The 27,643-nt window shown below is 47.5% G+C and overlaps 1 protein-coding gene across 3 annotated transcripts; it reads left to right on the forward strand.

The window, feature by feature from the left end:
• Positions 1 to 409: 409 nt before the first annotated feature.
• RFX5 (regulatory factor X5) lies at positions 410 to 27,619 on the forward strand. Of its 3 annotated transcripts, none has more exons than XM_033925501.1 (10): positions 410 to 616; positions 9,972 to 10,089; positions 11,671 to 11,704; positions 12,030 to 12,112; positions 12,916 to 13,029; positions 14,349 to 14,462; positions 23,067 to 23,148; positions 23,790 to 23,988; positions 25,934 to 26,031; positions 26,309 to 27,619. In XM_033925501.1, the coding sequence occupies exons 2-10, from the start codon at positions 9,995 to 9,997 to the stop codon at positions 27,302 to 27,304; spliced, it is 1,815 nt and encodes a 604-aa protein (XP_033781392.1). In that variant the 5' UTR covers positions 410 to 616; positions 9,972 to 9,994; the 3' UTR covers positions 27,305 to 27,619. The 3 variants fall into 3 exon arrangements, with proteins under 3 accessions (XP_033781392.1, XP_033781395.1, XP_033781394.1); XM_033925504.1 differs by having other exon boundaries at positions 12,919 to 13,029; XM_033925503.1 differs by lacking the exon at positions 410 to 616 and adding an exon at positions 8,761 to 9,261.
• Positions 27,620 to 27,643: the final 24 nt, after the last annotated feature.

Raw genomic sequence — 27,643 nt, forward strand, 5'->3', positions numbered from 1 at the left:
ATGTAATGTAAGATCTCATGCATATTCATTGGGGAAATCCTGAAAATCCGACTGGATTGCAGCCCTCGAGTAGGGACTTTGACACCCCTGCCATAACTGTAAGATGTATAAGAAGCTGGGCACATGATGGAGGCAGTGCAGATGGCAGGAGTCTGATCAGCAGACAAGACACAAGTAACAGTAATTCATTTAAAATCCCGAATGGTCTCTAAGATGTGTTACGTTTTCACATATCGAATGACACCGGGACAAAGTTTGTCTCCGCCACCGCCCCGTCCCGTGTCATTCTCTAGACTGGAAGGGGCGGGGAGTTCCCGCCCCCCTGAAAGAGCTCCACCCAACGCCTACGTCGCCCTGGAGACCGCGCCGCCAGCCGACCTTGAATGTTGTGACGGAAAACCTGAGCGGTGTCCGGGAAGCGTCTCGCGGACTGACCGGCCAATAGAAGAGCCGTAAAATTATGTATCTGGGCGACCTGGGCTGAGAGAGCCAATCAAAATAAAGACGGGTCGAGGGCCGTTGGCGGACCCGCCAATCGGAACGCAGAGACGGCGACTGCGGCGCAGTTGGAGGTTTTTTTTTTCTCGGTTTGGGCCGGGCCGAGCGCGGGAGGCCGGTAGGTGGACGGCAGACCCGTAGCGTTCGTTGTGTCGCCGTAAGAGGAACCGCGAAGGCCCTATGTCGCGATTTATACCGGCGCGCGCCTCCATATCGTGACAGTCTGAGGGGACAACACAGAGGCGTGGGCCGGGGAGAGGCTGCGGGCAACCGGGGGAAGGTGGAACAGCTCGGGGGGGGGGGGGGGGGGGGGGGGGGGGAGAGAGCTCAAAGGACACCCTGAACCCTGAACCCTGAACCCTGAACCCTGAACCCTACCTAGGGTTACCATATGGCTCCGGAAGAAGCAGGGCGGATTGAGACATCCGGGTGTCATTGCTTTCAGTGGAAGTAAAACCCGGATGTCTCAATCTGTCTTCCTTTTTCTGGACAGGATCGATTTAGAGCAGGGTGTCAAAGTCCCTCCTTGAGGGCCGCAATCCATTCGGGTTTTCAGGATTTCCCCAATGAATCTGCATTGAAAGCAGCGCATGCATATAGATCTCATGCATATTCATTGGGGAAATCCTGAAAACCCGAATGGATTGCGGCTCTCAAGGAGGGACTTTGGGGACCCCCTGCTCTATACACAGGTGTCAAAGTCGGTCCTTGAGGGCCGCAATCCAGTCGGGTTTTCAGGATTTGCCCAGTGACTATGCATTGAAAGCAGATCTCATGCATATTCATAGGGGAAATCCTGAAAGCCCGACTGGATTGAGGCCCTCGAGGAGGGACTTTGGGGACCCCCTGCTCTATACACGGGTGTCAAAGTCGGTCCTTGAGGGCCGCAATCCATTCGGGTTTTCAGGATTTCCCCAATGAATATGCATTGAACGCAGCGCATGCACATAGTTCTCATGCATATTCATTGGGGAAATCCTGAAAACCCAACTGGATTTGGTCCTCAAGGAGGGACTTTGGGGATCCCCTGCTCTATACACGGGTGTCAAAGTCGGTCCTTGAGGGCCGCAATCCATTCGGGTTTTCAGGATTTCCCCAGTGACTATGCATTGAAAGCAGATCTCATGCATATTCATAGGGGAAATCCTGAAAGCCCGACTGGATTGAGGCCCTCGAGGAGGGACTTTGGGGACCCCCTGCTCTATACACGGGTGTCAAAGTCGGTCCTTGAGGGCCGCAATCCAGTCGGGTTTTCAGGATTTCCCCAATGAATATGTATTGTAAGCAGTGCATACAAGTAGAATCTAGAATCAGAAAATAATACTAAATATTGAACTAAGGCCAGTACTGGGCAGACTTGCACGGTCTGTGTCTGTGTATGGCCGTTTGGTAGGGGATGGGCTGGAGTAGGTTTTAACAGAGATTTCGGCAGTTGGAACCCAAGCACAGTACCAGGTAGAGCTTTGGATTCTTGCCCAGAAATAGCTAAGAAAAAAAAATTAAAAAATATAAATTGAATCAGGTTGGGCAGACTGGATGGACCATTCGGGTCTTTATCTGCTGTCATCTACTATGTTACTATGTAAATAGATCTCATGCATATTCATTGGGGAAATCCTGAAAACCCACCTGGATTGTGGCCCTCGAGGAGGGACTTTGAGCCCCCATGATTTAGAATGTTCATCTGAATAGCCCATGAATTCAGTATCTTCACGTGCCATTGTATATAATCCATTTCTGTGAGAGTGTAGCTCCAACTTCCTTTTTCTGGAGCCATATGATAACCCTAACTCCCCACCTCACCCCCAAACCACCCATTTTCCCCCCACATACTCTTGCACCCAAACACCACCCCATCCCCCACCCAAGCACCATCCCATCCCTCTCCCTCCCGGACTCAAGTCACCTGCACCCCAAAACCACCTATTCCCCCACATCCCCTTGCACCCAACAACTTCCCTCTCTTCCTTCCCTCCACACTCAAGCACCACCCCATCCTCTTTCCTCTCCCTTGCAACCATTGAAAAGGATTCAGGTCCCAATTCCTGCCCCATACTTTCTCTGTCTCTGTCATATGTAAGTCAGGTACCTGGGGACACATCTTAAAGACCAGAAACCATCTTTCAAATATGTCCGTCTTTTATTATGAGTTTCACATATTTATACGAATCAGGTTTGCCAGCATGTGATGGCATGTGACGTAAGGTCACATGAAACTTTAAACACATCAGCATTTTTCCTAGCTAGAGATTGAAGTCCAAAAGGTAAGAAAAAGCCTTGACCAGCAGAGCTTCTTAACTAAAGCTGTCTGTAAATACGGCTTAACAAAACAATTGAATTCACTTCACATTATCTCTGTTTAAACATTATCTGTCTTCAAAGAAGGGAAAGATAAACAGGGCCTACCTTTGCATCTTTAAACAACATATGCCTAAGGACACTTACTAAAGTTCTGATACGTGTCCCTTCAAATCCCCTCTTACGACATGTAAATGACGTCACAAATACACAGCATGAGCTGGAAGGGAGTGATACCTTAGGTATGTCTCTCAAGGAGGGGTCTTTTAGGAGCTGTAATACGAATAACACAGTACATGAGCAGTCAAGATAAGAGTGCAAATAATAAGAGATTATGCATTCAACTAAAGTGCTGATCCCAAGAATTAGATAAATCAGAGTTACATTTGAACTCAGCAAAGAGGTCTGCTAATTTCTGAATGTCCATAGTAGGACCTATATTGTCAGAAAGAAAAGTACAACAGCATAAAATACTGGGAAGAATTTTTCAGCTAAAATCCTAGCTAGGGCCATATGATTTTGAGAACCATCTGAGAAGTGGAGCCTAATTGATCAGTAATACCTTGCAAGGCGTCCCTAGAATAGTTCACAAGGCGTTGCTGATTATAATAATTTTAACTAATCCGATCAACATTCTTATTAATAGTAATAAAGGGAATAAGGAACTCAAACCCAGCCTTAACCTGAGCTCGGGCCTTAAATTCATCTGGGACCCCTCTTGGGACCCCTATAGCATCTATGTATACATGTGATCAGATTTATATCAAGACAAATAAAAGGAAAAACCATGTGAATAGGAAGGATGCCTTTCAGAAAGAATATGCAGAAGCATGGTAACCTTAACTAAAGTGCACTGGCCTATCCACTGGCTGGGTAGCTTAACAGGGAGCCAAAAGTCTCCATAAAGCCAGTAAATATTAAATCTGATGCAGCAACAATAGGGCATACCTATGAGCCAAGACAGAACAATAACCTGGGGGTAAATTACCTACAAAACTACCCTGTGTCAGAATAGAAACATGACATATGTAATTGCCCTTATAGATGATAACGGCAATATCAAGCTTTTGTTGTCCTGGCAACAAAGGGTATTTAGAACACTACAGTGCACAAAGGGGATAGGTAAATAACCCAAAAAGGCATGGTTGGATACCAGGAGGGAGGTCCAGATGTACGGTTCCTAGATGGGGTCTAGCTTGAGCACATATGTAACAATTACTCTTATTATGTTGATCAGCAGTGAATTTCATCCATTCTAACCAAAGGTTACGTTCTGAAAACCCTACCTCAACAGCCACAATATCTTCAAAAGTGGGATTGGCAATAGCCATCATGTCAGTAAGTTTATTGAATGTAGGGGCCAGTGGGTTAGTATTTTTTGGGGCCCCCACAAAATGGCGGGAGAAGATGAGTGGAGGTAGATAGATCCCGTAAGAAAACTGATGATAGCTAGACCCACCCTTAAACCACATGTCCATAATGTACATACCTTCATCAGTAGGTCTAGGGTTGTCAATAGTAAGAGAAAGCTTAATAATTTGTACAGGAACACTTTTCCTATAACAGTGTCCAACCTTATGAAGGGTCATACAAGTAAGCAGTGATTTACCATTTTGGTCCACTGTTTTTCAGAGTATTTTCTAGTTTATAAACCCAGTCAGTATTAATATTCCACCCTACCACTCCCCAGAATGCACACTTATCCCCCCAACGTAAGTCAGTAACATATATATATATGTCCTTAGTTTTAGGAATCTCTGAGGACCAATGGCACAGCCTTGGGATATCAATTGATGAACAGTCCACAATGTCACAATACTCAAAGGAGAAGGTGGCAACTTGCACACTGCTGGAATTATACCAAAGGGTAGCATACTATCGGTCTTTTCTGGATTCCAATTGAAGGACAGCCTTTGCGAGGGAGTAGTCCAGCTTGACGTCGTGTTCGCAAAGAGGTGTCGGGGGTGCTGTTTACAGCAGGAGTGTCATTTACAGATGGGTATGGGCAGAAAGTGTCGTGAACCCAGAACACATCATCCCTGTAGACCCAGTTAGAAATGATCCATACAGGGAGAAAAACTAGCAGCAGCGGTGCCAGTAAGAGAATGATAAAGTTGGTAGAATGCTGCAATGAGATCATTATGTTGTTCCACTGGAGGAGGTGAAATCTGCGCAGGGAAGACTTGCTTCTGGGGTTTTAGGTTAACCCTCTTCAAGCGACTTGCGTGGATCCAAACAGGACACTCCTCAGTGAGTGCAGCGGGCCTGGTCACAGCGATCACAGTAGTGGGAAGGCCAAAGGGGAAATCTGTCTGCTTCCGATCCTTGGAAAGCTGCTGGATAATCACCAGGCTGGAAAAAATGGGTAGGAATCTGTGGAGAGAAAGGAGAAGTGCAAGACACGTTTCTTTGAACAAGCCCTAATATTTCAATTAGCTTTTGGACGTATTCCTCCTGTATCAAGGGAAAATCTACCCATGGGGCGGGGAAAGGTCATCCCGTGAGAATCTCAAAGGGAGAGCAGCCAGATGTCTGTGCATACAGAAAGAGATACTTGAAAAGAAATGCTTGAAAAGCATTCCAAATATCATTCAGCAGCTGTACTCCAATGTGATCCAAATAAGAGATAGAAAACAAGAGAAACCATGTTGCCTGCACTGAACGTGGCAACATGCAACAATACCAATTCATTCACTTAGCATAGCCATGGCAAAAGAGAGACAATACTCAGTTACTTAAGGTTCTTAATTGAACAATCCAAAAGGATATGTTTTTTCGTGCTTCATATAACTATTATGCACCTCAGAGAGACCATACTGATGTACTGAATGTATTCAGAAATGTATATTGAATGGATCATATGTAGGGAACACCACGAAATAAACGCTGCATAAAATAAAACTTTTTTCTTATAACCCCTAACTAAACTATATTCAGAATATAAAAGCTATAGGTAAAAGAACATTGCGCAGTTAGGCTAGTAAGAAGTGGAAAAAGAGCTCTAGAAATGGCCAATATTATGTATCCTGGGGTACCCACTAAACTAAGACAAGTAGACATGACACAGACAAAACATAAAGTTTTAAGCGTGGAGCTATTTCTCCATCTGTCAAGTGTGCAGGGCTGAATTTAACTCTGCAAATAAACACATTGATATAAAAAAAAAACCAAAACTACAAATAATGTATATCATAACCATCTCATATTTGAAAAAAGGCATAAAGCTAATGTCTCTTTGGAGCGTCTCTATCTCTGCAGTGATAAAGAGGACCCGTGGAAAACATTAGAAATATCTGTGCCAAAACTGATCTGGGATGGCTATGTATAAATCCGGAAAAAACCATTTTAAATTAGCAACATCCTAATTTCAGCTAAAACAATAGAAAGGAATTGTATTTTCCAATTTATTTTCAATTCACAACCGTGCCAGCTGTAATTATCGAGCTATATATCTCTGTATCAAGGAGCAAAAGGTCAAGAATGAAAATATCACTAGCAAGAAGTTAAAATGTCGAGCGAGCACTACGATAACCAATACCATGATATTGGGCAATGAATAAGGGAGAGCTAGCAGCTGGTATCCAGGGTTTCCCCTCTTTGCACCAAAGTCCGTCCAAAAGGGCGGCTTTGGGCACCTGCCAAACGCCAGGCATCAAATTCAGAGGAGGGGGTGGTAACAAAGGACTGAAGCTGTGAAAAAAGAGAGGAAGAGAATCCTGTTCACCCTTGAGACCCAGAAGCCTATTTAAAAGAAGGGCTTGAACATCGTGAAGAGTATGAAGGGTAATGGGGTGACCTAGGGTCAGAGAAGTAACCATCTCTACCACCATAGCACAAGCAGCCAGGGCTTTCTTGAACAGGAGTGACTATAAAAAAAGGCAACAGAGCGTAACTTACCGCCATGTTCTCCCTTCATGGTGTTACAATAGTCCCAAACAAAGAGATAAAACATGTGGGCATAAGCAGGAAAACCCAAACTTGAGCTAGAAACCAAAGCACATCTTAAATGTCCAACATTTCATAAGTCCATCTGATAAGAGCAGTCATTTCAGAAACCAGGGTCTGTCTCAAAATCTGGTCATAGAAGGAACAAGCAGAGATCCATTGGCGGCAGTGACCAATCATAGCAAGAAAAGTAAGCATGTCTTTCTTGGTAACTGGGAGGGGCAGACACAGAATAGCAGCAGTGCAGAAAGTGCAGATTTTCCTCTGACCATGAGACAGGACAAAACCCAGGTATTTCACTTCAGATGTACACCAGTGCAGTTTATTTCGTGACACCTTGTGACCACACACAGACAATCATTATAAAAGGTACAAACTATCAGCCTGACAGGTCTCCTGAATTATGGAACACAAAAAGTTGTACAAAATGAGAATAGGACCATGAGGGGCAGTGCATGACTTGTAGAATAGCCAAAAGGACATTCCACACTAGGTATTCTGTTGCTTAAAGGTGAAGGCAGCCTCACCAAAGGGACTAAAAATAAAACATTCTTTAGGAAAATGACAGAAAAAAATCATTGGCTGCCGGTGGAATGGTGGAAGAAACATAAGTGCAATGAGAATTACCAAAACTCTAACAGCCCGAAATCTAGGACGAAACAGGGAATGCCATTAGCTTTGACAACAAGAGCGATGGGCGTATTATAAGAAGAGATGGTGGTTTTGATAATGCCGGAGAAAAGTCAAGAGACGAGCAGTGGAATCTCACCTTACTGCTTTATAAAACCAAGAATGAGTAACTTCAAAGAAGCACTATAGGGGGTCAGTGGAAGCCCAAACAGAGAAGTCTGGGGGAAGGGACAAAAACATTCATGCACAGACCCTGATAATGAAAGCAAAGAACAGATTAGCTTTGCTCTGCACAAGAAAGAAAACCTTTAAAACGGAATTTTTCTTTTTCTTTTTTCTTTTTTTTAACTACAAGGGAAAGATCTTAGACTGATTCAAACAGCACATTCAATTCATTCCACATAACAGCCTGTCCTACCTCAGTAGTAAACATTGGTGACACAGAAAGATGTGAGCTGAAGGAAAAATGTCATACATACACACAGCCGTACAAGTCTCATTTGTCTAGGAGTAACCTAAGTGCCTTATGACTCATTACAAAGCCAATATAACAATGCAAAAATATTCGCTTATCTTACCTTATAAGCGAGGTACAGTAATAAGAGACAATAAAATCTTATACTCTATAAAAGTTTTTTTTTTAACCTTACAAATGACAGAGTGGGCAGGGGGGTTCTATAAATAATTTCATTCTTTCCGAAAGAATGGCAGCTGCTTATATATATTCATGAGGGGCGCTTACCGAAAGTACCCCGAGATTTTTCCCAAAAAAACTCCATAATAGAACCCAAAGCTTGAACTTAAAATAAAGGGTTGGGTACAGGTCACCACTACCCAGTGAGTATTAAAGAACAGAAAAAATTCAGAAATACTCACAAAATATTGGTGATATCATCTGCCCATCCCGGACGAGCCCCCAACTGAAAAGGATTCAGGTCCCAATTCCTGCCCCATACTTTCTCTGTCTCTGTCATATGTAAGTCAGGTACCTGGGGACACATCTTAAAGACCAGAAACCATCTTTCAAATATGTCCGTCTTTTATTATGAGTTTCACATATTTATACGAATCAGGTTTGCCAGCATGTGATGGCATGTGACGTAAGGTCACATGAAACTTTAAACACATCAGCATTTTTCCTAGCTAGAGATTGAAGTCCAAAAGGTAAGAAAAAGCCTTGACCAGCAGAGCTTCTTAACTAAAGCTGTCTGTAAATACGGCTTAACAAAACAATTGAATTCACTTCACATTATCTCTGTTTAAACATTATCTGTCTTCAAAGAAGGGAAAGATAAACAGGGCCTACCTTTGCATCTTTAAACAACATATGCCTAAGGACACTTACTAAAGTTCTGATACGTGTCCCTTCAACCATGAACACCCCACCACCAGCTCTCCCTTTCCCCACCCCAATCCCTTCCCACACTATCCAATCCCATGAATGATCCTGTAAATGTACCTATATCAGCATCATACTTATATAGCAAACTTTGTATGCATATGTTCACCTTTAGAAGGTTGCACAAAAGTGCACCTGGGGATAAGAAGGCCTCTGCTTGTAGCTGTTCCTGGAGTGGATACCCAAGTAGATGTGTACAGTGCAACTGCCTGTCTTGGTATTTGTGTTCCAGATCAGCTGGATCTCTGGACACCTCAAATAGCGCTTTGTATTTTGCTGGTCCACTTTGTGGAACAAATTGCCTGGCAACCTTCCATGCTGTCAGTCTGTTCGGGTGGGAGTCCCCTCCTGAAGTAGCTCCAATTCGTGAAACTCGAGTTGGGAGGAGGGGGGTCGAGGGAAATATGAGACAGCGTTAGAATTCTGATCACAAGGCTTTAAGACCGGAGCGGTTGTGGCACCACCGCTTATGATAGGTACAGGCTGATAAGGTGTGTATGTGAAAACTCAGACCCAACAACTAACCACTCTAGTGATCAACATCACAGCTGATCACCATCTCATACCACCGCATCCAGACATAGATCTTAAACTCTAACTTTTTATGTATTTATTTAAAGACTTTAAGAAGCAAAAACGCAATTATTTGTTCACATCTAAATATTCTGGATGTAAGTTTGGAATCAACAGTAATTATGATTGTTTTGGGGTTTATTTATGTGTGTTGTACTTGTAACCCACTTAGGTGATAGATGGGGTATTAATGATTGAAATAAGGGTACCCAGGCGCCTCTCTAGCCTTTATAAAGAGAGCCCAATAGGGTTGTCAGCACCTTACACACACTTCCCAGTGCACATTCTTTCCCCATGCTTTTATGTTTCGGACTGTTCTAAAATCAGCTCTAAAGAGGGCAGTTTCCAAGTTATTTGAGTAAATTGGGCATTTGAAAATTCTCTCTCTTTGCAGGTAGAATTAAGCACTGATGGTTCTTTGAGTTTGTGTGACTGGCAGCATCTGTTGTTTTGCTTTGACTGCAGGTGCTCTTTATGACTCTAGAAGTTGTTGCCCTAGGCAGGTGCCTGATCTGTCTTAATGGTTGCACCATCCCTGCAGCCATTGATGACTTCTCAGTCAAAATGGCTAGAGATAGTCCAACAGTGAAAAAATGTGGCAAACCCCATTCTTTTCATTGTCTTACAGCAGAGAATCAGGAAATAGACCCCATGGCTCAAAAAGAAACCTATTCCAAGATTTCCAGAAAGGGAGGGGAAGCGGCGGAGTCCAACCCACTCCTACAGAACCTGAGGAACACCATTTCGTAAGTTAAGCCCTCCCCCTTTGTTTCCCACTGTTAGCAGTTACCTGGGCTCCTTTCTTTCACTCTCTGGGTTATTCAGAAAGCAGATCCTGAGTGCTTAGGGCAGTGCTTCTAACCTGCACTTATCAAGCCTACTTGTTCTCTAGAAGAGAGAATTTGCTGAACAGAGCCTGGATGTTTTTGCTTTCTAATTTCAATCTAAGGTTAACACTTCCTTTGAAGCGCACATCCCTTTATTTTCTACCTGCGTCCTGGGTTTCCAATGTTACTAAAGTAGACATACCTCAGCCAGAACCCCTCTGCTTTTTTCTCTGGGTACTCCATTGAGCTCTCTAAGTTTTATTTATCTATAAAAGCTTATAAACGATACCCATCTGCATTCTGGACAGTGTACAAAAAACCCCACATACAAGATAATAAACACAAAAACATAACTTACAAATAATATAATGATAATACAAAATCAAAGTGGTGTACTAAGGTAGTGAATTAGAAATAAATTATAATGTGGTATTTATTGTACCTTTTGTAGAAAGAAACTGTGCCAAAGTATTCGCCAAAATCAAAAGAAATTTTACAGGAGCAATTTCTGTTAACAGTACAGTGAAGTTTTAAGTTCCTTGCATTGGAGAGCTGTCAGTAGATGAGAAACCCCCTAAGAAGCCTGCAGTGGTTACCTCTCACCTCTGACTGGCATGTGGGGAGCGTGTGTGAATGTATTTGAACCAATATAATTCAAGAGCTCACAAAATTAAAACAAAGGAATGTCATCAAACCACTGTTCGTCTTATACAAAAAGGGAAGTTGAGTAACGACAGCAACAGAAAAAATGCAAGTGTAAAACACCATTGAAATAAACCCAGCTCTGCAGTATAAAATAATATACAGCACAGCCACAAAATATGTCCCTCCACAGTTTGTGCATCTGGGCATCAGCACTTTGTGGTGGTCATTGCATTTCCTTCCCCACCTTTCCCTTCTTATGAGGATTGTTTGACTGGTGTTGAATTTGAAATAAGCATGCTAGAGTCCAGTCTGGAATAGCCTACAATATAGATCTTGATTTGACATAACTGTAAACATGGCACAAACAACACCTAATCAGGACATTTTCAGTTTATCCCAATTCGAGTGAAGTAACTATAAAGCTAAATAAAACTTGATTGATGAATAATTTAAGATAAAAATATATAATATAAACAATACATAAATTACTAATCCTATGACGATTGGGTCCAGTGATTATTATCATTAGAACCTATGGGACATTCTAAACCCTCTGAGGATCGTTAAGAATTGATGTTATTTCTTATGAGGATTGTTTGACTGGTATAATCCTGTCTCACAGTTTCTATCCTTTTTGGATTCTTGTCTGCTTGATTCATTTCTGAGGCCCTTTCTATTAACGCTTAGTCTGTGCTACATGCTGCCCGGCCTGTAGAAATAATATTAGCCGTGTGGCACCTAATGTATGCTAATAGCTGCAGCAAGTTTTCAGTTTTCAACTGAACTATGGTGCTTTGTCAATTGTAATCAATAAATATCCCACACCATATTTTTTTATTTACTTTCTTTCAACAGTAAGCCTGTGCAGAATAAAGTCCTTAGCATTCTGGTAAGTGTAACCTGTGGCAGAAAAGCCGTTGTGCCATTGACTGGTGATTCCACCCGGTGTCCTTATTTCTTTAGGGATGTAAAACAGATGTGGTGCTATATAGGTCTACATATTCATTTTATGTTATTGGATTTATAGCCCACTTAATCACCAATTTGCACCCAAAATAGGTGTACCAAAGAGATACTATGGAACTCCTTTTTTCACTACTTTCTTTCCATTTTGCCTCTGGCTGGGTTCTAGTAGTGGAGTAGAGTAGAATGTTGGCTGTAGATGACTTTGGACACTCGCTGGCCATCTCACATTCTCTCTTCTTTTACTGCAGCATGACGTGCTCAAGTTCTCAGATAATGAAAAGCTCTACTTGTATCTCCAGCTGCCCTCAAGCCCAAGCACAGCAGACAGAAGGTGAGACCCTGAGTAGTCTTTCCATCAAAGTGAGAGCAAAATGGGGTAACTGAAAATACACTGCTTAGTGATGGACTCAAAGCCCCCATCTCTCTCAATGAACAAGTCAGCATGAGCAAACGCAGCCTCCCTGACTCCTCCTTATGATAGAGATCTATAAAATACTGAGTGGAGTAGAAAGGGTAGCTGTGAATCACTTGTTTACTCTTTCCAAAAATGCTAGGACCAGGGGGCATGCAATGAAGCTACTAAGTAGTAGGTTTAAATCAAAGCAGGGAAAATATTTCTTCACACAACGTGTAATTAAACTCTGGAATTCATTGCCAGATCAGCTTAGCAGGGTTTAAAAAAAGGTTTGGATAATTTCCTAAAAGGGAAAATCATAGGCCATTATTGAGATGACTTGGGGAAATCCACTGCTTAGTCCTAGAATAAGCGGCATAAAATCTGTTTTACTACTTGGGATCTAGCTAGGGATCTGGTTTGGCCACTGTTGTAAATAGGATACTGGGCTTGATGGTCCTTTGGCCTGTCCCAGTATGGCAACTCTTATGTTCTTGTGGAGAAGCAGAAAGGGAAGGGTAAGCTCAGTTCAAACGTATCCTCATTTCAAGGGATCAGAGAATTAGAAAAAGGTGCAATATCTCTGTGCAACCGACAGGAAAGAAAGTTGAGGGCTGTTTTACTGAGTAGTGCATCAGGTGGGGAGTTTTTCTACTTATAGATTCTGTTAAAAAACAAAACAGTGATGTGTCAAAGAGACTGAAGTACTTGAGGACTGTTCATTGCTTCTCTCTCCTCAGCAGCTTGGACCCGAGCACAGCAGAGCACATGCACGGCTGTAACTGGATCCGTAATCACCTGGAGGAACACACGGACACGTGTTTGCCCAAACAAGACGTATATGATGCATACAAGTAAGTTTGTAATTCTAAGAACCCATGTGAATTGGCGTGGTCATTAGGGGCTCTTGCAGACATACTGTCTTCCTTGTCCCTGGAAAATAGGATAAATTCTTTATAATCCCTCCAGACCAGCACAGAAACGGAGGGGTTTACGCTCCTCTGCCAGCAGGTGGAGACTGAGACACTGAATTTTGGCTGTGCAGTCCCTCTTACAATCAGTCTTTTCTCAGTCTCCAGAAGATGGCATGGTCTGTTTTGTGCAGTCTGTGCTGAGGTTTGTTAAAGCCTGTTGGATCTGGTTAGTGAATCTTTCTTGTTCCTTTGTCTGTCCGGACTGATCTCGGGGGACCCTCTCGGGGGTCCTACTGACCTCGGGGGTGTCGCATTCAGAAGAGTCAAGCCCCTCCCCCATGTCCCCCACCTCCCCGGGTTTTTTCTGAATCTAGAGCAATGTCTGGCAAATTTTTTGGAGCCGGGGCACACCTAGTGTCCCTGGCTTGAGACACCCAGAAGTGCGCTGGTGTCGGCGTGATGTCAGCGCACCGATGTCATCGTATGTGCAAAGGCCCTTCAAACGGGCCTTGCGCTGAGAGGAGAGAAGGGCCGGCAGAGAGAAGAGGTGCCGGCGTTGGGAGATTGCTTATAGGACGTGCCTCTGTTCATGAGAGGGACGTCCTGTGGACAGCTGGTGCAGGCATCTCTCCTCTTCCCCAGTATACCTCAGGAGGAACACTGGTGTGCCGTGACACACAGTTTGCGATACACTGATCTAGAGGAACCTCAACTGTACGCCTTGCTACCAATACAGGCACTGACTACAGTTTAAAGTGCCTGTGGGGTCTGCTTGTTTTCTTGATACAGCTGGTTAGCTGTGAGAAGAAATGATATTGCTAGTGGGTGGCTTTTTTATCTAACAATGGCTTCTATAATAATGAGTACTGTAACTCAAACCTGAACTCTCAATAAGGATCTTATTTCTGGAATAGCAGGACAGGAGTGAGGGGCATTGTGGAGTCTTGGTACTGGAATAGCAAGGCGGGATGGTGGGGCCCTGGTAGAGCTGTGTGTGTGAGTCTCGGTACTGCAGGGCAGGAGTGAAGTGCACTGGCAGACCTATGTGAGGAAAGCCTGCTGAACCCTTCTCACAGTTTGCATGGGTTTCCTTGTTGCTCGAGGCCTCCAACTTTCTTATTGATTAAAAGCAGAGGGAGGCTGGAGCTTTGCAGACTCTGATTCTATAAAGCAGATGAGTTAGCAGGGGAAGTGTGGTATGCTGCTGGGGCAGGGTGCTGAGTAAAACTCTCCGCCTTTCACTGTATCTTCTTTTCTAGGCGTTACTGTGATAATCTTTGTCGTCCTCTGAGTGCAGCTAACTTTGGGAAGATCATAAGAGAGATTTTTCCAAACATCAAAGCCCGAAGACTGGGAGGAAGAGGACAGTCCAAATATCCTTTCTTACTACCTGTGTTTGTTGCTGTGGGGCTGTTACTCTTACTGGTTTCTTCTGCTTGTCCTCCGTAAAGAAAACTAGCACATCACTCCTTTCTGTATTCCCTGAGGCATGTGGTTAGATGTGGCAGCAGCTAGAGAATGACACAATGACTCATTCTTTAGCACTCTCCAGACCAGTAGAGGTTAACTTTACGAATGGGTATATATCTAATCATGACCAGCAGGTGGAGACTGAAAACAAAACTTTGGGACAGTATATCCTAGCCCCTCCTCTCTATTTCCCTCAGTCTTCTTTCAGTCTCCAGCAGGTGTTGAGTGATCTGTACCCATCTCCCTTGGTAGGGCTGTTGGAATTTGTTTAGGGGGTTTATTGTCCCTGTTTTTAGCCGGACGGAGCTTGGGCGGACTCTGTTTGGGGGTTCGTCCGACCTCGGGGGTGTTAAACCCGGCGGGTCACGAGCGGGGTCCCTCCCCCCACTTCCTCCACCTCCCCACATTTTTTTAGAGGAGCCTCAGCAGTAAGCCTTGCCCCCTAAGTCAAGCAAGGCATATTGCTTCGAGAGCCTGTGGAGTCTGTTCTGTAAAAAAAAAAAAAAATCCTGAGGTAGTGCTGGTCTGAAGGGTTGTTTCCCTTTAAGAAAACTGTACTTTACTGTATTTTTTCATGTAACCAGCACTTTTTTATAGCTAGGTCGCGTATGGAGCAATTGTGCCCTTCTCCGCGGGAGTAGGACACAATTTTAGTCCAGCCGCGAGGCACTCGCGGCCGGCCTGAACTCGGCGGTTTGGGTCGGTGAGGTGGTGGAGCTCCGTCGGCAGCGGCTGCAGGCGCCCAGAGCTCCCCGCCGATGGTGCCTCGCGAGTCGGCTTGGAGCAGTGGGGAAGCCCGGTCTTCCACAACCGCCCACGGAGGGATTCCCCGAAGGATTCCCTCTCAGCTGATTTTTTGACAGCTGATGCCGGCTTGCCTGCTTTAGCGGCTGAGACTATTCAGGTTTCTCAGCCGCTTCAGGCTATGGAGGGAGCTTTTTTGGCGGGAAAACCGCCATCTTCTCTGTCTGGCCCCTCCATTTTGTCTTCCACCTCAGGTGACCTTCCCCCTGTTTTGACTATGCAGGGGCAAGGTTCTGCTGGGTCCCCTGCTGTGGCAGGGAGTCCCTTGGGACCCTCGGGGGGTTTTTCTCCTGAATTTTTCTTTTCTTTATGCAGAGCCTATTTTCAGGCGGCTGGGGGTCCCGGTTGCGCCCAGGGGGTTTCGGGGGGTGGGTTTTCCTCCGCGCTCCCTGCGGCTTTGCCTCTTTCGTCTGGCGTGACGTCCCCTCCGCCGCCTCCCTTGTCCAAGCGTCCGCGGGTGTCGTGGGACGAGAATTTGTGGTCGGAGGAACGGGTCGGTCTGGAGGAGGACCTGGACCCTTCTGAGGAGTTCCAGGACTCTCTGGAGGGGACGGAAGCTGGCGGCGGGTTGTCGGATTTCCCGTTCTCCAGTGACGAGGCGTCCGTGGTGCACCTTTTTCAGAAAGATGAGCTGCCTGACCTTATTCAGCAGGTTTCTTCGGTTTTGCGTTTTGAGGACGCGCCGCCGGAGACTCCGCGTGTGGGGGACCCCCTGTTACGGGGGATCCGTTCCGTTTCCCGCTCTTTTCCTATGCATCAGGATATTCGGGATATTATTCTGGAGCAGTGGAAAACGCCGGAGACGCCGTTTCGGCTAGCGCGCAGCATGGCTCGCCTGTATCCCATTCCGGAAGGGGATCGGGCTACGTTAGCTTCGCCAGTCGTGGATGCGGTGGTCTCGGCAATTTCCAAGCGGCATACCGTGCCTGTTGAGGGCGGTTCTGCCTTGCGGGACTCTGAGGAGCGCAAATTGGAGAGCATCCTTAAGCAAAATTTTCAGGTCTCTGCCTTTGGGGTCCAGGCGGCTATTTGTGGGGGACTGGTCGCTCGCGCCGTGTTTCGGTGGGCGGAGCGGGTCTTGGATCGAGAGTCTGACGACTGGTCTCTGGTGGATCAGGAGGTAGCGAAGATTGAGATGGCGGCCTCATTCCTCTCAGATGCTCTATATGACTTGGTGCGGATCTCGGCTAAGTCTATGGCTTTTGGCGTGGCCGCAAGGCGTGTGTTGTGGCTGCGCGCTTGGGCGGCGGATGCTGCGTCCAAAGCTAAGCTTACTAAATTTCCCTTTCGGGGGTCGTTTTTGTTTGGAGAGGACTTGGATAAGTTGATTCAGACTTTGTCGGACTCGAAAGTTCCCCGTCTGCCGGAGGACCGTGCCCGTCCGGCGTCTCGGGGGGGTGCGGCCCGGGGGCGTTTGCGGGATTTTCGCAAGTATCGCCCTGGGCGTGGGGCTGCTTCTTTCCAGTCTCCGGGATTTTCCCGGGGTCGGTTCTTCCAGCGCATGCAGCCCTTTCGGGGGGCCCGTCGGGGGGCAGGGAATCCCTCCGCCGGTTCCCCCGCTTCCCGTCCTGCACAATGACGCCTTGCCGGCGCCCCCTTTGGTTCCGGTGGGGGCCCGGCTGCGCGAATTTTTCCCCAAATGGGCCGAGATCACGTCCGATCAGTGGGTCCTGGAGGTGGTGCGGGACGGTTATGCCCTGGAGTTCGCCCGCTCTCTGCCGGATTTTTTCCTCGCTTCTCCGTGTCAGACTCCGGGGAAGACGCAGGCTTTTCGCCAGACCCTTCAGCGCTTGCTAGATCTCAGGGCAGTTGTTCCGGTGCCCCCTCCGGAGTGGGGCACGGGCAGGTACTCCATTTACTTTGTGGTGCCCAAGAAGGAGGGGACCTTTCGGCCCATCCTCGATTTGAAAGGGGTCAACAGGGCTCTCAAGATTCCCTCTTTCCGTATGGAAACTCTGCGGTCGGTCATTCTGGCGGTTCAGCCGGGGGAGTTTCTCACTTCTCTCGATCTGACGGAGGCCTACTTGCATGTTCCCATTCGGGCCTCTCATCAGCGTTTCCTGCGCTTTGCGATCTTGGGTCGGCACTTTCAGTTCTGTGCGCTTCCCTTTGGGCTGGCCACGGCTCCTCGGACGTTCACCAAGGTGATGGTGGTCGTCGCGGCACCCTTGCGGTCGGAGGGCATCCTGGTACACCCCTACCTGGACGACTGGTTAATTCGGGCAAAGTCGTTGCAGGAAAGCTCCCGGGTTACTGCTCGGGTGGTGGAGTTTCTCCGGTCGCTGGGCTGGGTGGTCAACCTTTCCAAGAGTCGGTTGGTCCCGGCTCAGCGTCTGGAGTACCTAGGGGTGCTGTTCGACACCTCCTTGGGGAGGGTCTTCCTCCCAGAGGGCCGGGTGAGCAAATTGCAATCTCAGATTCGCCTGCTTTTGGCGTCCCGGTGTCCTCGGGCGCGAGATTTCCTCCAGGTCTTGGGGTCGATGGCGGCGTCCCTGGACGTGGTGAGGTGGGCGCGGGCCCACATGCGTCCTCTCCAGTATGCTCTGCTCCGGAGGTGGTCTCCCCAGAGGCACGGGATGGATGTTCCGGTCCCCCTGCGAGGCTTGGCGCGCTGCAGTCTGCGTTGGTGGCTCCAGACCCCTCAACTAGTTCAGGGGGTGGGTCTGGATCTCCCGCAGTGGACGGTGCTCCTGACGGATGCGAGTCTCCTGGGTTGGGGGGCTCAGTGTTTGGGTCACTCAGCTCAGGGCACCTGGTCCGCGGAGGAGGCCGCCTGGTCGATCAACGTGTTGGAGACCAGAGCGGTCCGTCTGGCGCTGTTGGTTTTCCACTCCCTGTTGCTGGGCAAGTCGGTCAGAGTGCTGTCGGACAATGCCACGGCGGTGGCTTAGGTCAATCGTCAGGGGGGCACCAAGAGCACTCAGGTGGCGCAGGAGGCGGCTCTGCTCATGGTTTGGGCGGAATCCCATCTGCTGGACCTCTCGGCCTCTCATATAGCCGGAGTAGAAAATGTTCAGGCAGACTTCCTCAGTCGTCACTTTCTAGATCCAGGAGAGTGGTGTCTCGGCGCCGAGGCGTTTCAGTTGATAGTGCAGGCTTGGGGGCAGCCCCTGATGGACCTGATGGCCACGGGTGGCAACGCCAAAGTGCCCCGCTTCTTCAGTCGTCGCAGGGACGGTCTGGCCGAGGGTCTGGATGCTCTGGTCCAGCAGTGGCCAACGGAGGGGCTGTTGTATGTGTTCCCTCCTTGGCCGCTGGTGGGCAGAGTGCTTCTTCGCATTGTTCACCATCCGGGTTTGGTGGTGCTGGTGGCGCCGGATTGGCCTCGCCGTCCGTGGTATGCGGATCTGGTGAGGCACCTGGTAGCGGATCCTCTTCCTCTGCCTCTCTCGGACGACCTTCTGATGCAGGGTCCCATTCCCATGTTCGACCCGTCTCCCTTCTGTCTTACGGCGTGGCTCTTGAAAGGGGTCGCCTTAGCAAGAAGGGATATTCAGACAAGGTGATCTCTACACTGTTGGGGTCCCGAAGGCTTTCTACCTCTCGGGCTTATGTGCGGGTTTGGCGTCTCTTTGAGGAATGGTGTCGGGCGCGGGGAGTGACCTCTTTTCGCGCTTATCTGCCTAACATTCTGGAGTTCTTGCAGGATGGCCTGGATAGAGGCCTGGCTTGGTCTTCTCTCCGGGTTCATATTGCGGCCCTGTCGGCCTTTCGAGGGTTGGTGTCAGGTCAGCGTTTATCGTCTCTTCCTGATGTGATTCGGTTTTTGCGGGCGGCCAAGTTGCTTAGGCCTCCCCTACGGCCCTCGGTTCCCTCTTGGGATCTTAATCTGGTTCTCTCTGTTTTGGTGCGTCCGCCTTTCGAGCCCTTGGACGACTGTTCTTTGAAGGACCTTACTTTGAAGGCGGTCTTTTTGGTGGCCATTACTTCTGCTAGGCGTGTTTCTGAGCTGCAGGCTTTCTCTTGTAGGGCTCCCTTCTTGGAGTTTTCTAGGGAGCGGGTCGTCTTGCGGCCTGTTCCTTCCTTTCTGCCGAAGGTTGTTTCTCCTTTTCATGTCAATCAATCGGTGGTTCTCCCGGTCTTGGGTGGTCGGGAGGGCTCTTCTGAGCAACGGCAGCTGCGCAAGTTGGATGTCGGTCGGGTCCTTCGCTCTTATGTGCAGCGGACCCAGGAATTCCGGAAGTCCGATCATCTCTTTGTCCTCCTGGCGGGTCCTCGTCGGGGAGCGGGCGCTTCTAAGGCTACTATTGCGCGCTGGATCAAGGAGACGATTGCTTCCGCTTATCTTCTGAAACAGCAGCCTGTTCCGGAGTTTCTCAAGGCTCATTCCACTCGGGGTCAGGCGGCTTCTTGGGCTGAGTCGTCGCTCGTGCCTCCAGTGGATATTTGTAAGGCTGCGGTTTGGTCCTCCTTGCATTCCTTTGTTCGTCATTATCGGGTTGATGTGCAGGTGCGTCGGGACGCGGTGTTCGGTGAGCGTGTACTGGTATCGGCCCTTCGGGGGTCCCGCCCGTGAGAGGGACTGCTTTGGTACGTCCCATTCGTAAAGTTAACCTCTACTGGTCTGGAGAGTGCTAAAGAAGGAGAAATTAGGTTCTTACCTGCTAATTTACTTTCTTTTAGCTTCTCCAGACCAGTAGAGGTCCCCACCCTGTCTGTTGTTGTTGTTGTTGGGGCTGTTGCGCGGGCAGTTTTTGGTTTTTGCTGCGGGTTCTAGTATTTTTCTAGGGCCGGGGAGAATTGAAGAACAGCGGCTGTGGCTCGGCTGGCTTAGCTGGCGAGCTGTGGGGACATTCTTCCTTCGGGAATTTCTCCTCTGCATTTTCCAACAGCATTTTGGGTATGTTATTTGTTACTCCTTTTGGAGTATTGTTTTTTCTCTCTGTTGTTTTCCAGTTCTTGGTTCTGCTTGGCTATTCGGCAGACTGAGGGAAATAGAGAGGAGGGGCTAGGATATACTGTCCCAAAGTTTTGTTTTCAGTCTCCACCTGCTGGTCATGATTAGATATATACCCATTCGTAAAGTTAACCTCTACTGGTCTGGAGAAGCTAAAAGAAAGTAAATTAGCAGGTAAGAACCTAATTTCTCCTTCCCACGGCAAAACCACAGGAATGGGTAAAACGTATATCTGCTCACCGCCGGCATGGGAACAAACCTGTTCACAGTTCCCTGATACCCCATCATTGTGGGTCTGGCGACTCAAGGCCCCCCGCTCATGGGTCCGTTGGCTCCAGCCCATCCATCTCCCGCTCGTGGGTCCGGTGGCTCCAGCCGGCTTCCCTAATGCTGGCACACACCTTGCAGAGCAAGCCATTCTCTACACAGGGCTGCTGGAAGGTGCTAGTGGTCTTCTCTCTGCCGGGCTCCTCCATATGAAGCAACTTCCTTTTTTTTGCAAAAAAAGGAAATGGCGTCATAAGGAGGAGCCTGGCAGAGGGAAGGCCACAAGCATCATCGAGCAAGCCTGTGTTCAATGGCTCACTTTGCAAGGTTTGTGCTAATGTGAAGGGAAGCCATCTGGACCCGCCGGACCGACGAGCTAGTGTTGCCCAATTCATCTCCCAACCTCACTTCAAGCACTAATTATGGCCTGTGGAGGATCTACCGCAATCCTGCCCATCCTCTGACCTAACATCCTGTTTTGGTCTGGGGCAGACTGTGGCAGAGGGAAAGTGCACCAGCGATCCTCTGCAGGCTGTAATTAGTTTTTAAAGTGAGACCGGGAGACCAGGGGGATGCCGGATGATGGTGGAAAGAAGGGGAAAGCATGCCGGCCTCTGAGAGGCCCACTGGTGTAGCTACTAGAAGTACACAGAAGGAGGGAGGAGGGTTCAAAGAGAGGGGCATCCGCTGGACTGAGGGGATTCATATGAGGCTTTGTTTATAAATTCATCCTGTCCCCATGTATTGCCCTTGTACTGTTATCTTTCCTGTATCGATTGTAGTTCCTCCCTGCTCCCTTTTGTTTTTAATTTGTAGCTTATTTGTTGTCATCGTTTGTGTTATTGTTTTCTAACCATTTTGTCTGTTCCCCCATTTTTTAAATATTGCACATCGCTTTGAAATCTTTCATATTGCGATACAATCAAACTTTTAATAAACTTGAAACTTGAGGGGAAGAAATAATGGGTCTGAAAACAGAGTAGAGGGAGAGAGATGGTGGACAATGGGATGGAGGGAGGGAAAAGAAAGGGAGAGAAGTTGGACCCAAGGGGTGGTCTGCAGGGAGGGGGGATAGAGATACTGGATAGGAGGGCAGTTGGGAAGAGAAAGGGGGAGATGATAGACTCTGGTGTAGTGGGGAGAGGGAGAGATGCTAGATGAAAGGGTAGTTAAGAAAAGGAGAGATGGTAGATCTGGGGATGGTGGGATCCATCGCTGCAGCATGAGTCAAGTAAACACGCTGCCTTCAATGGCTAGAAGCTTTCCATCTGCTACTGCTTCCTGGCCCCACTTAAGCATGAAGCAGTAGCAGAAGGAAAGCTTCACTCACGCTGCCAATGGCCCAAAGAGCACAAGAGTACTGCTTTATCAGATCCCATGGAGGAGAGGAACACGGGGAGGGGGGGGGGGGAACGGGACTGGTCATTAGAGAAATGCTGGACTGTGAGAATGGAGATAAAAAAAAGGAAAGATGCCAGACCTCCAGGGGAAGAAAGGGAAGGGGAGGACAGAGATGGAAGATGGATGGTGAGTCATAGAGAAAAAAGAAAACGTCAAATGGACAGGAGACCCTGGCAAGCGAGTTAACAGAAGACAAACAGAAACCAGAGCCTAGGATCAACATGATATGAATATTGACCAGACAACAAAAGGTAGAAAAATAATTTTGTTTTCTGTTTTGTGATTAGAATATATAAGAACTGAAATGTTTATCCCGCCGGTGCTGGTGTTAGACATGGGTAGGGCCCAGGGCAGAAATTTGGGAGGGGGGCCCATAGCCTGTGCCATCTTCAGCTTCCATCAGGTTTAAGGCTTTCTCTAGCCAGGGGGCAGTTGCTCTAATTGCACTCCATGACCTAACACCATCCCTGGCATGTGTGATCTTTATATTTTGCACAGTATAGGAGGAAATGAATCTTTTTATTTCTTTGGTGTTGTACCATATGGAAGGTGTGGCTTCTTGGGATTTTGGTTTAATTTATGTTTATCATTTTTGGTCAATTATTATGTATTTGGCATTTGGGTTCTGTGTGTGTGACTGAGATATTCTGTTAGGATGAATTTTCTATCTAGCATTCAGTTTTCCTGATAGTGCAGGGTATATTGTGAGGGGAGATGGGTTTTGTTGATCTTTTTTCTGTGTTTGTGATTTATAAAATGACTGTTATACAGCATATTGTTCCTCTTTATACTTTTAATAAAATGATTTCAATATAAAATAGCTATTCAAGACTTGTGTGGATGGGATCAGACAGAGTCGTGGGGACGGGGACAAATTTTTTTTCCCTTCGTCATTCTCTAGCTACAGCCTGTGCTACATTTTCACTGGTCAGCACTGGTTGCAGTTAAATTTACTCTGACTTTCCTTCCTAGAGGCTGATTGCCATGTGAGCGGTACTGCCAGCCCAGTTCTGAGCTGAGGCCGGGTAGAGAGAAGGCCCTGGGCTCATTCCATCAGTCTGCTTTGAATAATACTTAGCAATGTGCCTTCCCACCAGAAGAGAAATGCTTAAATTGTAGTTTCTTAACGTGTCCAAACATACTGTTACAGCGGAATCAGGAAGAAGACTGTGGTTAGCATGCCTCTGCTTCCCAGCCTGGACCTCAAAATTACAGACAGTGTAAGTGTGTGAGGCTTGTTCTATGCCTGCATCTAATTTTTCCTGTCCTGTCTATACCTTTCTATTGCGTATTGTGCTCAAAAGTCTTTTCTGTGTGCTCTCTCATTTCTGATTAAACAAGCATTCCTGTTTACATTGGGCTTTATTTCGGATGCGTTCTTTAGTTATAATAGAGCCTGAAAAGCTTCTGTTGGACCTTGACATTTTTATTCTTTAAAGATGAACCCTCTCCCAGCCCTCTGGAGCTCCTGCCCTCACTTTTTGTACTGTGGGCTGCGATGTGTGTTTGATTATATAAGTAAGGATGGCAACCATGTAGTAGATGTCACAAGCTGATGTAATATGACAGAGAGGGGGGAAGAGTGGCAGCTGAGGAAGGAAGATACTAGACAGAACTGCTGAGGGTCCTGTCATTCCTACAGACTGTCTCCCAGAGTCATTTACAGAGAGAGTGTCAGAATGAAAACATTAGAGGGGTGTCAGCCTTTCACGGGTGAGATTCCCAGTTTCTCACTCTGCTCTATCACCAGATTTTTGTTTATTGACGGTGAAAAGCAAAGAGTCAGGCACTGGAAAGGGAACAGCTGGCTTCCCAGCTCTTGGTTAGTACTTAAAGAGTTTCTTTTTCTTGTTGAGACAAGGTGGAGCTGATGGATCTTGTGCAGGTGCATAATAAGGAATTGATAGATGCTGCCTGCACCTTGATCTGTCACTGGGCAGAGAAGATCCTTAAACGCTCTTTCAACAATGTGGTGGAAGTGGCTCAGTTCCTCCTTCAGCAGCACATCATTAGTCCTCGGAGTGCCAGTGCTGAGCTTGTCATGTCCATGATGGTCTCAGGTGTGTGTCATGAGAATTACTTCTGATTATATCCTGTAAAATATTAAAAACTGAACAGACATGACTTGACCTGGTGGCCAAATGTAAGGCCCATTTGTGAGGCACGTGGCCCTTGCTTGAGAGGTGTTGCATTATGTAGGTACTGTGAATGGAATCCTGGTGTCTGATTGTTTCTGTGTTATGTAGATTAGCTGAGTTGAGATTAGGGAAGGGGGAGAATTGCAGAATATTTGTGAATGAAAGTCCATGACACACAGTGAATATATGATATAAGAACATAAGAAATACCTACGCCGGATCAGACCCTAGGTCCATCTATTCCAGCGACCCGCACACGCGGAGGCCAAGCCAGGTGCTCCCAGTTGGAGACCCTGGTTACCCGTATCCATCAATATGTTTTGCAAGGAGGTATACATCCAACTTATACTTGAAACCCAGAATGGTAGTCTCCGTCACCACCTCATCCGGGAGAGCATTCCAAGCGTCCACCACCCGCTGTATGAAACAGAACTTCCTGACATTTGTCTTGAGCCTGCTACATTGTCTTGAGACTGTTACATTAATCTTAAATAATAAAATGCTAGCCCGCGCATGCGCAGTAGCAAAACGTGTTCCCTGATCCCTTTTCTGTCGGGATGTGGCCGCACGAGTGCGCATGCGCGCTTACTAGGTCACTGTCAGAAGACGAACCGTCACAGAGGGAGTGAACGCGGAGTCCTGCCGTCCCTCAAACGTAAATCTCCTCCTTTGCCCGACTCCAGCCTCTGCTCTTCACCAGTCCTGCCTTTGGTCCTGTCCCTGTTAAACCGGCTGCCAATAACAAAGCCAGATGCCATGGCTTCTTCCCTTTTGCCAAATTGCTAAAGGCTCTGCCGGTCTCGATCCTGTCCATCTCTGAAGTTACTTCCTGATTTTGAGGGGCGGAATCGAGACTGGCAAAGCCTATAGCGATTTAGCAAGAGGGAAAGCCCCCGTGATGTCTGGCTTCGTTATTGCCAGCCGGTTTAGTGGGACCGAGACAGGACCGAAGGCAGGGCTGCTCACAAAGGCGCGCGCCGAAGAAAATTAAAGTTTTTAGGGGCTCCGACGGGGGGGTTTTGTTGGGGAACCCGGCGCGCGCCTCCGCGCTGCGCTCAATTGTCTGGCCGCTACTTTGTCCCGGCGCGCTTTTGACCTGACACCCTCCCCCCTCCTTCCAGCGGCCGGCAAATAACATGGAGGACTGCTTCCGGGAGGAATCGCCTTCCAGCTTTATATGTCAGGCCTGACTCGCGACTCCATTGGAAGAATCAAGGAGTAAAAGGTGATGGGCAGAGAGAGAGAGATGAGATGTTGGAGGAAAGAGGGGAGAGGATATAGAGGGGGGAGGTAAAATAAAGGGAAAAGGGCTGCTGTTGGATAAGGTGAGCAGTGATGGGGTGGGGGAAGACACAGGGGAGGTAAAAGGAAGGGAGAATGAACAGGGGGAGCAGACAAGGGGTGGTGGTGGACAGCCAAGGAAAAAAAAGAAAGAAAGAAAGATAAAAATACAGAAAGCGGCTAAGGAGAGAGAAAAAGAAATAAAGACAGACACACACATATATATTCTAGCACCCGTTAATTTAACGGGCTATAAGACTAGTATCTTAATAAAGATTTACTCATTTGACCTCTCCCCACTGGAGTAGAAAACCTCATTGGCACAAAACCCTCCACACTTAAAAGAGCTAACAAGCCTTGTGCAATGCTTAATAGATGCCAATTCACTCCTATTTACAGTTCTTCGTCAAGGGATAATAACAAGGCTACTTATCTCATATTGAATATTAGCCACACTGTGGTTATTGTCAGCACACTGTTTTCTGAATTTTAATAATTCAGTTTGCTTGATATCGGGTGAGAGTGTATATTTAGCTTGCGATAGAATATCCATGTTGATACGTGATTACTCTTCTCATTCCAACAGAAACCACAGAGAGCCGAAAGAGGGCCCCAAAATGCCCACCAGCTTCCACAAACAGCATGTCTGAGAGCACAAAAGGGGCTATTGACACACAGGCTCAGGTGAGTAAAGAGCAGGGGAAGAAGGGGTTTGTGAGCTCAGCATGGTGAGGAGGTGTGGTGTGAGGTGTAGGGCTGCAGCAGGTCGAGCTGCTGGCTCTGCATCCAGAGGTTGTGAGATCAAATCCCGGGGCTGCTCCTTGTGACCCTGAGCAAATCACTTAATCCTCAGTGCCCAATGCTTTGAATATCAGAGCCACAAAAAGACAGTATACAAGTCCCCATTCCCTTTCCTCTTCTCTTCTAGTGGCTCACCTGTGTCTGTGCTGTTTCCTTGTAGAACAAGAAGGAAGGTGCTTCAAAACTCATCAACTCCCAGTCAACTGAGCAGAAAAAGAACACCGAGGCTCCAAAGTCACTCAGCAGCTCTCAAGTGAATGCCTTGGTGGCCCGTTTTCCTACAATCTTGCCTCGAGTTTCACCAGGAGAAAAGCTAATGAGTTGCAACTCATCCGTACTCACCACGTCACACCTTGTTGGGCCCTTCCCTTCTGGAGCTGCCTCTGCTGTGCACCTGCCCAGGGCAAATGGACCATGTTTGGTTAGCCCACAGACTTCAGTCACTCAAGTCAACCTTCTTCCAAACATACCTGCAGGCTTCAACTTTCCCATCCCTGAATTGCAGGCTCTCCTGAGGGAAGGAGATGCTAAAGTCATGAGCAGTGAGGCTGTACTACGGAGTGGGCCCAATCTTCCAAAAACCAGAGGGGGCAAGCGTTCTTCTGAGTCCACCTCTGCAGCAGGCGTGCCAGTTCTTAAAAGGAAACGTGGACGGCCCAGGAAGGTGGCCCCTGAATCCAACTTGGCAGCCTCAGATAACAGCCCAGTGCAGGGACATGCAGAAACAAGCAGTAGTACAGTTGAAAAGAGGCAACCTGAAGGCCAGCTAGCCATCTCTGAGATTATGCAGGTCACCATTGGAGAAGAATATCTGCATAGAATTGCAACATCCTCACAGGGGGGCACTGCAGCCAGCCCAGTGAGCAGTGCACTTCCCTCATCAGCACCGTTGGCTACTAGCAGCATACAAAGTGAGAGTGTGAAGGGCTTTGAAACAGTGCCACCACAGCAAGGAAGCTTGGAGTGTGAGCATGCAGAACAGGGAGTGGGGAAATTAGTGAAAAATGAGGCCAGTTTGGAAATATGTCTGGCTTTGTGCAGTCCTAACGCGATTAAAGAAGAACTCGGTGACCTAAACCAAGGTCTTCCTCAAGGCAGTGTGATCCAGGATAGCAGGCAGAGTGGGACAGACAGGCCGAAAGACACAGAACAGTGACCCAGCTGCGGTGCTTGGAGTCCTGCGTAGAAGAATGTGCAGACAGCAGCTGAGGGTAAGGGGGCTTGAGCGTTCCCCCGCAGCATCTGCGGGCTGATTTTCTCTCACGGTTAGAGCAGGATCTCTAGCAGGGTGCTTGATGACTTGAGAACTGTGAAGAACCCCACGCTGCAGTACCAGCCTGGAACAGTGTGTTCATCCTTCTCCTGCATCCCAGTCGTTTCTTTAGATGATTCAGGCATCTTCAAGGTGATGAGTAGAAAAGTTGTAATGGAGAGCTGTAGAAAATCCGACCAATGGGAACGGGCGGAAACTAAAGACTGGGGATTAGGGGGAAGC

Source organism: Geotrypetes seraphini, chromosome 16 (genome assembly GCF_902459505.1).
Source record: "Geotrypetes seraphini chromosome 16, aGeoSer1.1, whole genome shotgun sequence".
Taxonomy (NCBI): domain Eukaryota; kingdom Metazoa; phylum Chordata; class Amphibia; order Gymnophiona; family Dermophiidae; genus Geotrypetes; species Geotrypetes seraphini.